At 52.6% G+C, this 16,038-nt stretch overlaps 2 protein-coding genes across 2 annotated transcripts in view; both read right to left on the minus strand.

Moving 5' to 3' along the window:
- Nucleotides 1-187: 187 nt before the first annotated feature.
- Nucleotides 188-16,038, minus strand: part of LOC123245798 (acyl-coenzyme A thioesterase 11-like) — a gene marked incomplete at its 5' end in the record, with an annotated part of 48,892 nt that continues 33,041 nt past the window's right edge. The window contains 8 exons of the mRNA XM_044674798.1: nt 188-1,344; nt 2,583-2,709; nt 9,047-9,184; nt 11,579-11,712; nt 12,509-12,592; nt 13,558-13,624; nt 14,843-14,898; nt 15,683-15,827. Of these exons, the coding sequence (XP_044530733.1) occupies nt 1,189-1,344; nt 2,583-2,709; nt 9,047-9,184; nt 11,579-11,712; nt 12,509-12,592; nt 13,558-13,624; nt 14,843-14,898; nt 15,683-15,827 (907 nt within the window). The remainder of the gene's footprint in view (nt 1,345-2,582; nt 2,710-9,046; nt 9,185-11,578; nt 11,713-12,508; nt 12,593-13,557; nt 13,625-14,842; nt 14,899-15,682; nt 15,828-16,038) is intronic.
- On the minus strand, nt 2,652-8,304 carry LOC123243759 (acyl-coenzyme A thioesterase 11-like). Its single transcript, XM_044671835.1, has 4 exons — nt 8,227-8,304; nt 7,295-7,428; nt 4,789-4,926; nt 2,652-2,893 (listed from the first exon to the last, which is right to left on the minus strand). Exons 1-4 carry the CDS (start codon nt 8,272-8,274, stop codon nt 2,881-2,883), a joined length of 333 nt encoding a protein of 110 aa, XP_044527770.1. The 5' UTR covers nt 8,275-8,304; the 3' UTR covers nt 2,652-2,880.

Raw genomic sequence — 16,038 nt, forward strand, 5'->3', positions numbered from 1 at the left:
CCAAGATCTCTTCCAGTTCAGAGATTCTGCGATTGTCTCACCTCCCAGGCGAGCCTGGTGTTCTTTAAGCTAACCCTACCTGACCCCCATCTCCCCTATCTCAGCCTGATCTCAGGGGCTGAGGGGGGCAGCAGGCTTGGGGCTCAGGGGGGAACCCCGGAGGATGGGAGATGAAGAGACAGACACGCCTGGAGACTTCGGCCATTTATTGTTTTACAAATTCACAACTGTATGTACAACCCTGCCCTTGCCTTTGTCTCACAGATCCAAATGCTTAGTCTAAAAGGGATGATGGATGGCACCGGAGACTTCTGTGCTGCCCCTGGGGCCTTACTGCCCTCTTCCTCCCTCCTAAGTCATCCCAAGGCACTTCTGGGTAACAGGACCGTAAGGGACCCGCCTTTTTGGGTTCTTCCCAGGAGTCCTGATCCATGTCAGGCTACACCCAGCCATCCAGGCCCTAAAGGATCTGGAGCTCCCCTGCTTAGAGTGGGGCTCAGCGGTTGTAGTCACTGGGTCCTGCTAGAATTTCACGAGACCTGGCTCCACGGGCAGGGTACCTTTGGCCACTGGAGTTGTTGGCTTCCTTCTATCACCAGAGCCTTTGGCCTATTAATGACTGCTGGGGGCAGTGAGGTGGCCCAGTGGATTGAGGCCTTGAGACAGGAGGTCCTGGGTTCAAATCTGGCCTCGTAGCTATATGACCCTGAGCCTATCCTTACCCTCAGAAGAGCCTTGGAATCAGTACACAGTATTGATTCTAAGACAGAAGGCAAGGGTTTAAAAAAAAAAAAAACACAGGACTGCCACACACTCATTTGTTCAGACTGGCTGGAGCTGGGGGCCCAGGCACTGGCCGCCTGGGTTCTTCCAAGTGGAGGCTGGCTCCTTGGGGCCCCAGCACTACTGGAAGATCCCAGAACTATGCAGTCACCATCGGGCGCAACCTTGCTCATGGCCTGAGCCACAAGCAAAATCAGGCCAAAAAAGGGTGAGCCAGGCCTGGAGCAAGTGATAGCCCGGCTCAGGGCAGAGTCCAGGAGGAGGCATCATCGGCAGAGCCAGCTAGGAGGGACGGAAGAGGCTGGAAGGATGGACTCGGGCCCTTGCTGCCTCCACTCCATTGAGCCTGGTGCCCCCAGGGGAGTGGCCGAGCAGGGGGAGGCCATGGGCTGGGCAGGGCAGCCACTAAAGGTTCTGGAGGCTGAGGGCCAGCTCGCTCTTGTTGTCCAGGAGAAACCGCTCACAGGCCTTGAAGGTGGTGATGAATTCGGACGACAGTCCTGCCACGTTGGTTGTCACATAGTTCAGGAAACTGGTGGTAGCCTGATTGTAGTAGGACACCTGGAAGGGGCGGCAAGATGGCAGGGCTGAAGCCAGTCAAGTCAAACTAGGCGCCAGGCAGGGGGCTCAGAGTACCAAGAAAGGCACTGTCTAGTCGAGAGACAACATGCAAGAAGATAAAGAGACAAAGTCGGGGAGGACGAGCAGAGGGAAGGCACTAGCACTAAGGGGGGGGGTCAAGAAAGGCCTCTTGGGGCAGCTGCATGGCTCCGGCCTGGAGATGGGAAATTCTGCGGTCAAATCCCATCTCAGACATGTTCTGTGTGACCCTGGGCAAGTCACCTAACCTGTTGGGCCTCCGTTTCCTCATCTACAAAATGGAATGGTCAGACAAGCCAGCAAAGCAGCAGAGTTGAGCCCCGAAGCCAGGGGACACCATCAGAGATCTGGAAGAGTCCAGCCAGCCAGGCCTGGGCCTCTACTCGACCCTCTCCCACCTCCCAGGGGACCTCATCCAGAGGATTCTCATTAAGCCGAGGCTCCGAAGACGCATTGCCCTGCTGCAATGGTTGGTTTTGCTGAACGATTTTCTCCCTCTTTTTATTTTCCTAAATAAAAACTGACATTTACGCCATCCTTCCCCGTCTCCAAAGGGCTTTCCCTGTATTCTCTCACAACCACCCTGTGAGGCGGGTTCTGTGATTCTCCTCCTTTCCCAGAACAGGGATCGAAGGCCCAGAGAAGCTAAGTGACTTTTTTCTTCTTCGTTGAGGAGACGAGCTCCCACGGGAAGTAGAGGAGACGGGAAGGCAAAAATGGCCGTAAAGCATTTTTATTCGAAACCTTCATGCTGAAGTCCTAGCTTGGCCACATCTTAGCTACGGAGCCAAGTCAAGTCACTCTGAGCCTCAGTTTCCCCATCTGTAAAGCGGGAATAATGCCTCGGAGAGCGATCATGAGAGTCAAAGGAGACCGCATGGGGAGAGTATGTTAGAAATGGTGGCTTCTCTTCTCCCTCCCGACTGATCCTCCTTTCACATTATTTGCAGCAGGGCAGACATTTGTTTCTCGTGACTTCCTCTTGGTCATGGGATTGGGCTTTCTGGCCTTCTCCGGAGGTGAGAGAAACGTGGGGAAAGAGGGCGGCAATTTGAAACGGAAAACTCGATGGAATTCAAAAAGGACGTCTGAAGAAGTGTGGGGCAGGGGAGAGGCGAGGATGTGGGCAGAAGAAGAGGCGGTCACCAACCACCCGAGCGGGTCCCCCGAGGGCCAGGGGCCAGGGGCTGGGTCCTTACCTTGGTTTGCTGATCCCCCTCTCTCCAGAGGCAGAAGCCAGAGCAGAGGGTCTCCCCTCTGGTGCGCTCCGGGGTCTCGGGGTGTGTGGGCAGGGTGACTGACCTGAGGGCTATCACATATGGATCCCTAGAACAGAAACAGAGGAAGGGGATCCGTAGACTGGCACACCGGGAGAGAGAGCCCCCCGACTTTCTGTTGGGCTTTGGCAGCCCAGGCCTGCCTCACCTGGAGGTTTTTCCAGCCCTAGAGGGGACACCCCTACTTGGCACATCATCTTTCCTTCTCGGGGCACCTGATTCACATCTGGAGCCTTTCATTTCACAGAGAAACAGTAAGGAATGGTCACCTGCCAAAGGCCACACAGCCCATCTGGGGCGCAGTGGCCATGCAGGGCAACTCTGGAGTCTGAGGTCCTGGGTTCAAGGCCCATTTATGACCTGTGGGACCCTGGCAGGTAAGTCCACTTGGTGGGCTTCATCTATAAAATGAGGGCAGGTCCATTCAGATGGAAATCCCTCATCTCCAACATGCTCTTGAGGAGAGAGCTGGGCCCCTCCGTCATGTGGCTCACCAAACCCCCGCCGGTGCCCAGGACTGGCTCTCACTGGCCAGTGCCCACCACACTACACACAGTTTGACTTAGCGGGTTGTGCTCTTAGTCTATATCCCAATTCACACCCAAATTCTTTTTTTTTTATTATTTCTTTAAAGAGAAAAAATGAAAATGAAAATGAAAATAATGCAGCTAGACCTAGGAGAGCTCTAAGAGATCATTTAGTCCATCATTACCTCTCACCTGGGGCCCAGTCCAGGCAAGTGACTTGCCCAAAGTCACACAGCTCAGAAGCAGAAAAGTCAGGGCTTAATGGAAATATAAAGACAAAAATGAAGGGGATATGACATGCACAAAAACAAATAAATACATACAGAGCATTTACAAAGTAACAAAGTATTTTGAAGAGGGACAGAGTCAACAAATGGGAGAATCAAGAAAAGTTTCCCAGAGGAGACGGCATCAAAGCTCAGCCTTGAAAGAAGTTAGGGATTCTATGAGGCAAAGGTGAGGAAGGAGTGCCTTCCAGATACAGGAGACATATGAGCAAAGGCATGGAGGTGGGAAATGATCAGGCACTGATTATGTAGTTACTACATGCCAGGCACTGTGCTAAGTTCTAGGGATGCAAACAGAAGCAAGCAAGAGCCTGTGCGAGCATTCTATTTTTTTTTATTTTAAACCCTTAACTTCAGTGTATTGTCTCATAGGTGGAAGAGTGGTAAGGGTGGGCCATGGGGGTCAAGTGACTTGCCCAGGGTCACCCAGCTGGGAAGTGTCTGAGGCTGGATTTGAACCCAGGACCTCCCATCTCTAGGCCTGGCTCTCAATCCACTGAGCTACCCAGCTGCCCTCGTGTGAGCGAGCATTCTAATTGGAAATAGTGGGGGGGTGGGGGGTGGGAGGAAGAGAACAAAAGCTGAGAGACCAAATCAGTAGGTTCAAGGCCAGGAACCAAGGTATAGGCTGTAAGTGAGAAGGGAAGAAAAGAAACGCAAGAAACGATGTGGGGGGAGACAAAGGCTCTGTGAGGAGGGCGAGGAAGAAGGAGGTTCTTAGCTCCAGGCCCTTCCAGGGCTAACTTTCCCACAGTTTTATGGATGGTCAAAAGTTCTCCCACCCCCACCTGGGTCTGGCATTCCACATTCTCAAGTCTTTTCTGCACCAGAGATTCTCTCTTCAAAGATCTTCCCCCTTGTGACACTCCCTGTTCTAGGCCCCTCCCCCTACTCCTGGTTCTAGGCTCCTCCCCTATGACCTGCCCCATCCTAAGGCCCCTCCCCTGACACACCCCATCCTAAGGCCCCTCCCCCTCCAACATCCCCTGTTCTTAGACCCCCTCCCCCATGACACACCCCATCTTAAGGCCCCGCCCCTATGACACTGTCCTTAGGCCCCTCCCCCTCCGACACTCCCTATTGGACCGCAAGGTACTGTGGGCCATCCTGCTGGATTTGGAGCCAGGAAGACCTGGATTCCAAGGTCCCGCCTGTAACCTCACCAGCTCAGTGTCCCGGCGCTCTCCTTCCATACTCTAACCTGAGGAACAACAACCACTGGGCGCTGCCCCTCCTGCCTCCAGCGAACAGGAAACTGCCCTCGGTTCCCCTCGGGCCTGGCTCCCCGAGCCGCCGCGCCCAGGGCCCACTCACCCACTGTCGCATGGCTTCCGCCTCGAGGCCAGGATGACGAAGTCCTGGGGCTTGCCGTCAGCGGCGCCCGCCAGGACGGGGCTGATGACGTGGTAGATGGCGTCGTCTTCATCCACCTGCTGTATGAGTTCCACGCTCCTGGGGGAGGGGGAGAGGGAAGGGGGAGGAAATACACGAGGGAGTCATCGGAGATGCAAGGGAAGGGAGGCGCGAGTCCCACCTCACCCCTGGGCCGCCCTCCCTGCACAGCCTAGGCCTGAATATTTCATTTCCCATCTATTATTCACGAGAAGCAGCATTGCTGGCTCCTAACTAGGTCCTCACACTCAGCCGTAGGCGAGCTGGAACCTGAGACTCCGAGAATGGCAGGCCTGGGAGGGATCTGGAACAGGGAGTGTCAGGGCTGGGAGGGGCCTAAGAACAGGGAGTGTCAGAGGGGAGGGGCCTTAGAATAGGGAGTGTCAGAGGGGAGGGCCTAGAATAGGAAGTGTCAGAGCTGGGGAGGGCCTTAGAATAGGGAGTGTCAGGGCTGGGAGGGGCCTTAGAATAAGGAGTGTCAGGGCTGGGAGGGGCCTAGAATAGGGAGTGTCAGAGAGGGAGGGCCTAGAATAGGAAGTGTAAGAGCTGGGAGGGGCCTTAGAATAGGGAGTGTCAGGGCTGGGAGGGGCTTAGAACAGGGAGTGTCAGGACTGGGAGGGGCTTAGAACAGGGAGGGTCAGGGGGAAGGGCCTTAGAGATCATCTAGCCCAAGCCCTTTATTATACAGATGGGGAAACTGAGTCCCCAGGAAGAGAAGTGACAACCCACAATACAGTGGGTTATTTGTTGAGATAACCAAGGCCTTTGTGTCACTTCCCATTTCATTAATGATGCTGATTTTTCCTTTAAAGAATCAATCCCCAGCTACCAGGCATTCACCTCATCCCTCCTACATGAAGGCTGCCCCGGTTGGCCCCCATAAGAGAATTCCTTTTATCTCTAATGCCTCCCTCCCCACTCCAATCCACTCCCTTCTCTTATCCAATCCCTAATTTTCTTTCAGGCTTGAGAAATAAGAAGAGAATATAAGAGAACTAAAAACTATGAGAGAAATAAGAAATCAAGAAACTGTTCAGAATAGAGAAAAGAAAGCTGAAATCAAAGGACCTGATTTCGAATCCTAACTTTGGGATTCTGGCTATACAACATTAGAAAAATCATTTCCTTTTTCAAGGCTCCCATTCCTTCCTCCACATAAAGGAGGTTCATTGTGAGGGTCTCTAAGGTCCCTTCCAGGTATGAATCTCTGATTTAAGTTAGAGTTGAAAAATCTCGTCCTTAATCTCCTGGTCTCCTTTGCTTAAATGCCCATCTGAGTCCCCCCAAGATAGAGCTCATCACCTTCCCTCACCAAGCCTGCCCCTCCTCCCGATGTGGCCCTTTCAATGGAGGGTGCCGCCATATTCCCAGGCACTCATGTTGGTAAGGGTGGTCATCTCTGTCTCTTTCCTCTCTTCCTACTCCTCCCCTCCCAGAGCCTGGGGCAGCCTAGTGCAGCATCTTTCAGAGGCAACCCTGCCTCTGCCCTCACTTTCTACTCCTCAGCTCTCCTTCAGCCCCCTTTTGGCACATAAGGCACCCCAGAGGAGGAGAGACTTTTCAAAGGTCACATAGGAAATGAACTCCAGTCAAGACTCAAACCCAGAACCCCTAAAGTCAACAAGCCACGATATCTTTCCCTCTGACCTGTCCAGCCACCCCTAATCTTGACTCTCCATCAGAATCAGAAATAACACTAGCACTTTAAGATGTGTAACCAATGTAGAATATTCTCTCATTTGATAATCATTATTACAATAGATAGCAATCAGCTAATGCTTCGGATGGCTAGGTGGTGCCAGAGCACTGGGTCTGGGGACAGGAAGACTCATCTTCTTGAGTTCAAATCCCACCTCACACACTTCCTAGCTGTGTGACCCTGGGCAAGTCACTTAACCCTGTTGACCTCAGTTTCCTCATCTGTCAAATGATCTGGAGAAGGAAATGGCGAACCATTCCAGGAGTTTAGCTATTGTGTCCCTGGTCAAGTCATCTAACCCTGTTGGCCTCATTTTCCCCATCCGTCAAATGAGCTGGAGAAGGAAATAGCAAATCACTCCAATATCTTTACCAAGAAAACCCCACCCTGGGAGGTAGGAGCTATTATTGTCTTCATTTAATAGATTGGGAGACTGAGGTTAGGAAGGGGTAAACCCAAGATCACACAGCTAGCAAGTGCCTAGAAAGAGATGGGATTTGAACTCATGTCTTTCTGCCTCCAAGTCTAGCACTCTCCCCTGAATCATTCAGATGCCTAACTTGGATCCTCTGACCTCACTGAGATTGGTCCCAAGAGCCAGGGTGGATACTTAATGGACATTTGTTAAGCTAAAGGGAGGAGTCAAAGAAGAAACTAGAGGCCGCATCAACAAACATGGTTCCCTGTTCCAGTAGCATCTCCCTCACCCCACAACCAGCCAGGGCTCACTTATAGTGCTTGTCCCACTCAGGTCGCCGGCGCAGGTCTGAGAGCAGGAGAAAGGCTTGAGTTGTATCCGTATGGACAGTCATCTCCATGTGGAAGGACAGGAATTTGTCATCCTCCAAGGTGTAGAGTTTGATCTGAGGGAGGGGACAGAAACCATCATCACACCGTGGTGAGGCACAGCAAAAAGGGCATCCAGAATGCTGCTCCCTGAATGGGGTCATGAACACCCTGGGGTTTAGTCCTTGCCCCCAAACCCTTCAATCCTGCCTTGTTGACCCCGAGCTTTGCAGTGTCCTTTATTCCTTTAACCCTTATCATCTTCTGTCTTAGGATCAACACCAAGTATCAGTTCGAAGGTAGAAGAGCACTGAGGGCTGGGCAATGGGGGTTAAATGACTTACCCAGGGTCACATAGCTAGGAAGTGTCTGAGGCCAGATTTCAACCCAGGACCTCCCATATCTAGGCTCGATTCTCAAGTCACTGTGCTATTTAGCTGCCCCTCAGCATCTTTTCTAAACTGTGAACCCCAGAACTGAACCCAGTGTGACCCAGGCAGGGGATAGAGGAACTAACATCACCTTAACCCGAACCCTGATGCTTTTCTTAAAGCAGTCAAAGACTGCATTGGTATTCTTGGCTGCCATCTTGCCCTGGTGGCTCATCTTGACCTTGTAGTCCACTAAGGCCCCCAGATCGTTTTCAGAAGAAATGCTCACTGGCCACATTAGTTAGAGCCACCTTCCATGGAATGTGGCCACTATACAGGCCACTAATAAACTCTCCTTCAGGCTTCTTGGGAAATTGAAACGTGGGGGAGAGATGCTAATTTGTCCGATGTCTCTAAGGAGCCCTCAGACAGAGGGGCACGTGTGCACGCGCGCACACACACATGCACGCTTCATGGTGTAGCTCATGAAGAGACAACAGCTACCTTATTGATCTCGGAAGCGAGGACCCAGGTGTCTTTGGCCATGAGCATCTTCAGGGAGGAGACATTATTGTAGCTCAGATATACCTGGACAGGAGAAACACCCAGGAAAATCAACAACCCTCATCCAGGGAGGGAGGCGGGAACAGACGGGTGGGCCATGCCAAGAGCGAAGGGCCTTCAGCAGAAGCGACAGGCTGTGGGCCAGGGTTTGGGGACACCCATTTTGCCCTCCTTGTGCCCACCACACCTGCCTCTAGGCTCCTTCAGAAACTGGGCATTAGAGGGATGAGGAGAGCCTCCATGGGGTTCCAGGATGGGAGGAATGAGAGGGGTGGGAGTTCCCTGCTGCCTCACACTCACCCTAGCCAAGCTGGAATTAGGATTGTGGGAATCCTCCATATTTTAGGATGAAGGCAACAACTTTTATAGGAAGCCAAAGGNCCCCCTCCAACATCCCCTGTTCTTAGGCCCCTCCCCCTCCAACATCCCCTGTTCTTAGACCCCCTCCCCATGACACACCCCATCTTAAGGCCCCGCCCCCATGACACTCTCTGTCCTTAGGCCCCTCCCCCTCTGACACTCCCTATTGGACCGCAAGGTACTGTGGGCCATCCTGCTGGATTTGGAGCCAGGAAGACCTGGATTCCAAGGTCCCGCCTGTAACCTCACCAGCTCCGTGTCCCGGCGCTCTCCTTCCATACTCTAACCTGAGGAACAACAACCACTGGGCGCTGCCCCTCCTGACTCCAGCGAACAGGAAACTGCCCTCGGTTCCCCTCGGGCCTGGCTCCCCGAGCCGCCGCGCCCAGGGCCCACTCACCCACTGTCGCATGGCTTCCGCCTCGAGGCCAGGATGACGAAGTCCTGGGGCTTGCCGTCAGCGGCGCCCGCCAGGACGGGGCTGATGACGTGGTAGATGGCGTCGTCTTCATCCACCTGCTGTATGAGTTCCACGCTCCTGGGGGAGGGGGAGAGGGAAGGGGGAGGAGATACACGAGGGAGTCATCGGAGATGCAAGGGAAGGGAGGCGCGAGTCCCACCTCACCCCTGGGCCGCCCTCCCTGCACAGCCTCGGCCTGAATATTTCATTTCCCATCTATTATTCACGAGAAGCAGCATTGCTGGCTCCTAACTAGGTCCTCACACTCAGCCGTGTGCACGTAAGCGAGCTGGAACCTGAGACTCCGAGAATGGCAGGCCTGGGAGGGATCTGGAACAGGGAGTGTCAGGGCTGGGAGGGGCCTAAGAACAGGGAGTGTCAGAAGGGAGGGGCCTTAGAATAGGGAGTGTCAGAGGGGAGGGCCTAGAATAGGGAGTGTCAGGGCTGGGAGGGGCCTAGAATAGGGAGTGTCAGAGAGAGAGGACCTAGAATAGGAAGTGTAAGAGCTGGGGAGGGCCTTAGAATAGGGAGTGTCAGGGCTGGGAGGGGCCTTAGAATAAGGAGTGTCAGGGCTGGGAGGGGCCTAGAATAGGGAGTGTCAGAGAGGGAGGGCCTAGAATAGGAAGTGTAAGAGCTGGGAGGGGCCTTAGAATAGGGAGTGTCAGGGCTGGGAGGGGCCTTAGAGATCATCTAGCCCAAGCCCTTTATTATACAGATGGGGAAACTGAGTCCCCAGGAAGAGAAGTGACAAGCCTGCTGGATACAGTGGGTTATTTGTTGAGATAACCAAGGCCTTTGTGTCACCTCCCATTTCATTAATGATGCTGATTTTTCCTTTAAAGAATCATTCCCCAGCTACCAGGCATTCACCTCATCCTTCCTACACGAAGGCTGCCCCCTTCATGTTGGCCACACACCCCCCCATAAGAGAATTCCTTTTATCTCTAATGCCTCCCTCCCCACTCCAATCCACTCCCTTCTCTTATCCAATCCCTAATTTTCTTTCAGGCTTGAGAAATAAGAAGAGAATATAAGAGAACTAAAAACTATGAGAGAAATAAGAAATCAAGAAACTGTTCAGAATAGAGAAAAGAAAGCTGAAATCAAAGGACCTGATTTCGAATCCTAACTTTGGGATTCTGGCTATACGACATTAGAAAAATCATTTCCTTTTTCAAGGCTCCCATTCCTTCCTCCACATAAAGGAAATTCATTGTGAGGGTCTCCAAGGTCCCTTAAAGGTATGAATCTCTGATTTAAGTTAGAGTTGAAAAATCCCGTCCTTAATCTCCTGGTCTCCTTTGCTTGAATGCCCATCTGAGCCCCCCCAAGATAGAGCTCATCACCTTCCCTCACCAAGCCTGCCCCTCCTCCCGACGTGGCCCTTTCAATGGAGGGTGCCACCATATTCCCAGGCACTCATGTTGGTAAGGGTGGTCATCTCTGTCTCTTTCCTCTCTTCCTATTCCTCCCCTCCCAGAGCCCGGGGCAGCCTAGTGCAGCATCTTTCAGAGGCAACCCTGCCTCTGCCCTCACTTTCTACTCCTCAGCTCTCCTTCAGCCCCCTGTTGGCACATAAGGCACCCCAGAGGAGGAGAGACTTTTCAAAGGTCACATAGGAAATGAGCTCCAGTCAAGACTCAAACCCAGAACCCCTAAAGTCAACAAGCCACGATATCTTTCCCTCTGACCAGTCCAGCCACCCCTAATCTTGACTCTCCATCAGAATCAGAAATAACACTAGCACTTTAAGATGTGTAACCAACGTAAAATATTCTCTCATTTGATAATCATTATTACAATAGATAGCAATCAGCTAATGCTTCGGATGGCTAGGTGGTGCCAGAGCACTGGGTCTGGGGACAGGAAGACTCATCTTCTTGAGTTCAAATCCCACCTCACACACTTCCTAGCTGTGTGACCCTGGGCAAGTCACTTAACCCTGTTGACCTCAGTTTCCTCATCTGTCAAATGATTTGGAGAAGGAAATGGCGAACCATTCCAGGAGCTTAGCTATTGTGTCCCTGGTCAAGTCATCTAACCCTGTTGGCCTCATTTTCCCCATCCGTCAAATGAGCTGGAGAAGGAAATAGCAAATCACTCCAATATCTTTACCAAGAAAACCCCACCCTGGGAGGTAGGAGCTATTATTGTCTTCATTTAATAGATTGGGAGACTGAGGTTAGGAAGGGGTAAACCCAAGATCACACAGCTAGCAAGTGCCTAGAAAGAGATGGGATTTGAACTCATGTCTTTCTGCCTCTAAGTCTAGCACTCTCCCCTGAATCATTCAGATGCCTAACTTGGATCCTCTGACCTCACTGGGATTGGTCCCAAGAGCCAGGGTGGATGCTTAATGGACATTTGTTAAGCTGAAGGGAGGAGTCAAAGAAGAAACTAGAGGCCGCATCAACAAACATGGTTCCCTGTTCCAGTAGCATCTCCCTCACCCCACAACCAGCCAGGGCTCACTTATAGTGCTTGTCCCACTCAGGTCGCCGGCGCAGGTCTGAGAGCAGGAGAAAGGCTTGAGTTGTATCCGTATGGACAGTCATCTCCATGTGGAAGGACAGGAATTTGTCATCCTCCAAGGTGTAGAGTTTGATCTGAGGAAGGGGACAGAAACCATCATCACACCGTGGTGAGGCACAACAAAAAGGGCATCCAGAATGCTGCTCCCTGAATGGGGTCATGAACACCCTGGGGTTCAGTCCTCGCCCCCAAACCCTTCAATCCTGCCTTGTTGACCCCGAGCTTTGCAGTGTCCTTTCTTTCTTTAACCCTTATCATCTTCTGTCTTAGGACCAACACCAAGTATCAGTTCGAAGGTAGAAGAGCAGTGAGGGCTAGGCAATGGGGGTTAAATGACTTACCCAGGGTCACATAGCTAAGAAGTGTCTGAGGCCAGATTTCAACCCAGGACCTCCCATCTCTAGGCTCGATTCTCGAGCCACTGTGCTATTTAGCTGCCCCTCAGCATCTTTTCTAAACTGTGAACCCCGGAACTGAACCCAGTGTGACCCAGGCAGGGGATAGAGGAACTAACATCACCTTAACCCGAACCCTGATGCTTTTCTTAAAGCAGTCAAAGACTGCATTGGTATTCTTGGCTGCCATCTTGCCCTGGTGGCTCATCTTGACCTTGTAGTCCACTAAGGCCCCCAGATCATTTTCAGAAGAAATGCTCACTGGCCACATTAGTTAGAGCCACCTTCCATGGAATGTGGCCACTATACAGGCCACTAATAAACTCTCCTTCAGGCTTCTTGGGAAATTGAAACGTGGGGGAGAGATGCTAATTTGTCCGATGTCTCTAAGGAGCCCTCAGACAAAGGGGCACGTGTGCACGCGCACACACACATGCACGCTTCATGGTGTAGCTCATGAAGAGACAACGGCTACCTTATTGATCTCGGAAGCGAGGACCCAGGTGTCTTTGGCCATGAGCATCTTCAGGGAGGAGACATTATTGTAGCTCAGATATACCTGGACAGGAGAAACACCCAGGAAAATCAACAACCCTCATCCAGGCAGGGAGGCGGGAACAGACGGGTGGGCCATGCCAAGAGCGAAGGGCCTTCAGCAGAATCGACAGGCTGTGGGCCAGGGATTGGGGACACCCATTTTGCCCTCCTTGTGCCCACCACACCTACCTCTAGGCTCCTTCAGAAACTGGGCATTAGAGGGATGAGGAGAGCCTCCATGGGGTTCCAGGATGGGAGGAATGAGAGGGGTGGGAGTTCCCTGCTGCCTCACACCCACCCTAGCCAAGCTGGAATTAGGATTGTGGGAATCCTCCATATTTTAGGATGAAGGCAACAACTTTTATAGGAAGCCAAAGGATAATAATCATTTGCAGAAAGATCAGTTCTTGAGCACCTACTATGTGCCAGGCACTGGAGGAACAAAGATAAAACCAAAACTATTCCTTCCCCCACGAAGTTTAGGTTCCTATCAGTGGAGATGACACGCCATATAAATATAAAGAGACAGGAAGAGACAAAGTCATGAGGCACAAGCAGCCGAGGAAGGCAGGAAAGTAGGAAAGGCAGTGTTTGAGCTGAGCTTTGACGAAAGTTAGGGACTCGAAGAGGCAGACAGGAGGCACCGTGGATGCAAAGGCATGGAGGTGGGAAATAGTTCTAAAGGTCGGTTTAGCTGGATATCAGAGTTTACGGAGAGTAATGAGAAATAAGGCCAGGTTGTAAAGCAGGAAGAAAGGGGGGCAGATATATACTATAACAGCCCTACTGAGTGGCCATCCCATCTCTGCTTGAGACCTCCAGTGACACGAGCCAGTCCCGTACGACCACAGGCAAGGAGCCATCCCCCTTTCTTTCTCCATGTCTTTAGTCAAAAAGCATCCTGCAGACCCATCACAGCTTTGGACGAGAGACTCCCCAGGGATCTCCTGGGCTGCTCTCAGTTTCTTCAGGATGAATTGGACTTACCTGGTTACTTGGGTCCCAGGGAACAGAGAGGGGGACCTCAGCCTGCTTACAAGACACGATGTACTTCCTGGGGGAAGAAAAGATGTGACGTCCTGTCGGTGGGAAGGTTCTAGGAAGGGCCTCCTTGCTGTGCCCTCAGCCCAGTGCTGGGCACCTTGGTGGGGCCCGGGGTGGGGGGGACCCCTTCCTCCCAGCAGACCCATGGAGCAAACGCTCTTGGAGGACAGGGGCTCCTTAGCCTGTGTCTTGTACCATCAGGTCCTCTACATAGGAAGTGTGACCAGCAATGCTTGTGGAACTGAGTGAAATAATAATCTACCACAGGGTAGACGAGCTGGGATGAGGATCCACGAAGCGGAGGCATAGCTGTTTTTTTAAACAGTTAAACACAGGGGGCGGCTGGAAGGCTCAATAAATAGAGAGGCAGGCCTGGAGTGGGGAGATCCTGGGTTCAAATCTGACCTCAGTCACTTCCTACTTTATGTGACCCTGGGCAAGTCCCTTAATCCCCCCTGCCTAGCCCTCACTGCTCTTCTGCCTTGGAGCCAGCACTTAGTGTCAATTCTAAGATGGAAGATTGGGGGGCTCTACAGTATAGTTGTCAGACTGACGTCGTTCCCTGAAGCGCTGGACCGTGGATGGCCAATCCCATAAAGTAAGAGAAAAAGAGACTCAGTGCCAGGGAGATGGCATTTCATCACTGCATGGAATTTGGGCCTGCTCTCACCAACAAGCATTTATGCTCCTACTATGTGCCAGGCTCTGTGCTAGGCGCTGGGGATTGAAGCCAGAGAAAGAAATCATCTCCACACTTACATCCCTAACCAGAAAGTGGCATTCTAAGAAAGGAGGCAAGAGAGGCCAGTGTCGGTGGATGAACAGAACAAAGAACGGACACTGTTCAGCCATAGCAGCTGGTATTCTTAAGGTTTGCAGAGCACTTTACAGTCATTTTCTGATCTTCGTGACAACCCTGGATGGTTCACACCACGGGAGTTACTAGCCCCATTTCACAGACGGGAAAACCGTTTGGAGAAGGGACTTTCCTAGGGGCTGCGGGGAAGAGCTCAGTAGAGAACAGGAAGGTAATCGTTGGGATGATTTGAGAAAGTCTCAAAGGCCCATCTCAGCCCAAGACTTACCCCCTCAGCACCCAAGCGGCCAAGGCTCACGGCCTGGCTGAGTCTGGGGAGTCTCCAGGGAGCTAGTATGGACGGAAGAGCTTGAGGATGGCCAAAGGATGCCAAAGGACAGTGGTTGGCCAAGCCGCTCTCAGCCCACTCACCTGTCCAGTCTCATCTTCTTTCTAGCACTGGCCTCTCTATACCGACGCTCGCCTTCCTGGAGGAGAGAGAAAAACAGAGCTAAGCCCTGCGTGAGGCCACCACCGAGGCCCCGGATGCCCAGAGAAAATGGCACCTTTGGGTCAGTCTGGTCTCCTGGCACCTGACTGATGAAAGGAAGTCTTCCCCCGAAACGCCTCGGGAGAGGGAATCTCCCTGTCATCCTCATTGCCTCCTCCCTTGCCTCATCCTGTCTCCCCCTCCCAAATCAGACCAGAGACAGTAAAGATCATGCAGGCTATGAATGGCTCAGCCTGCCGAAGGAGGCAGACAGCAAGGAGTACAGAGAGCTGTTGCTCCAGGCAGAGAAGACGGAGCCTCACCGAGCCATCTCCTCCCTCGTCCTGCCTACCTTGAAGCAGCCTTGTGTGGGCAAGACCAGAGGCTCCTGAGGTAGCCAAAGGATGTCCCACAGGGACAATGGCAGCTCCCCACGGAGAGGGATAGTTGCCTTTTTCTGGTCTTTGTTACCCCATTCTAGGGAACTCCGTGTTGTTATTTTTCAGCCTCGTGCCTGACACTTTGGGACCCTCTTCAGGGTTTTCTCAGCAAAGATACTGGAATGGTTTGTCATTTCCTTCTCCAGCTCGTTTTACAGAGGAGGAAACTGAGGCAAACAGGGTGAAGTGACTTGCCCAGGGTCCTAAGGCTAGTATGTGTAGGAGGCTGCATTTGGATTCAAGCTGAGTCTTCGTGCCTCCAGGCCTGGCCCTCCATCCAGGCTCCACCTACTGCCCCAGATACACGTGGAGATGTCTGTCAGAATGAAGGGAATGGCTCACTTGTCCTTGTGGCTGAATCCAGGGCAGGGTCATGGGCTGGTCCTCTCCATCCAGCACCACAAAGGTCATGAAGGCGCTGTTGAGGTGCCGCCGGCAAGACTCCATCTCCTGGCGGTAGGCTTCCACGCACACGCCGACCTCCATGCTGCAAAGACACGGGGCTGCCAAGGTAAAGCCCTTCCCTCCCTCCCTCGGAGGCAGCCCGCCCCCAGCAAGCAGCCCCAGAAATCCCTCCGCTCCCCGGCTCTCGCCACGAGATTCCTTTGGGAAATCCCAACGTGCCATCTAAGCGCTGGCTTTCTGACGGCGGCGGCTATTGGCACGTCGTCCGCTCTATAATGATGGGTTCGGCGGCT

The sequence above is a fragment of the Gracilinanus agilis genome, chromosome 4 (genome assembly GCF_016433145.1).
Source record: "Gracilinanus agilis isolate LMUSP501 chromosome 4, AgileGrace, whole genome shotgun sequence".
NCBI lineage: Eukaryota > Metazoa > Chordata > Mammalia > Didelphimorphia > Didelphidae > Gracilinanus > Gracilinanus agilis.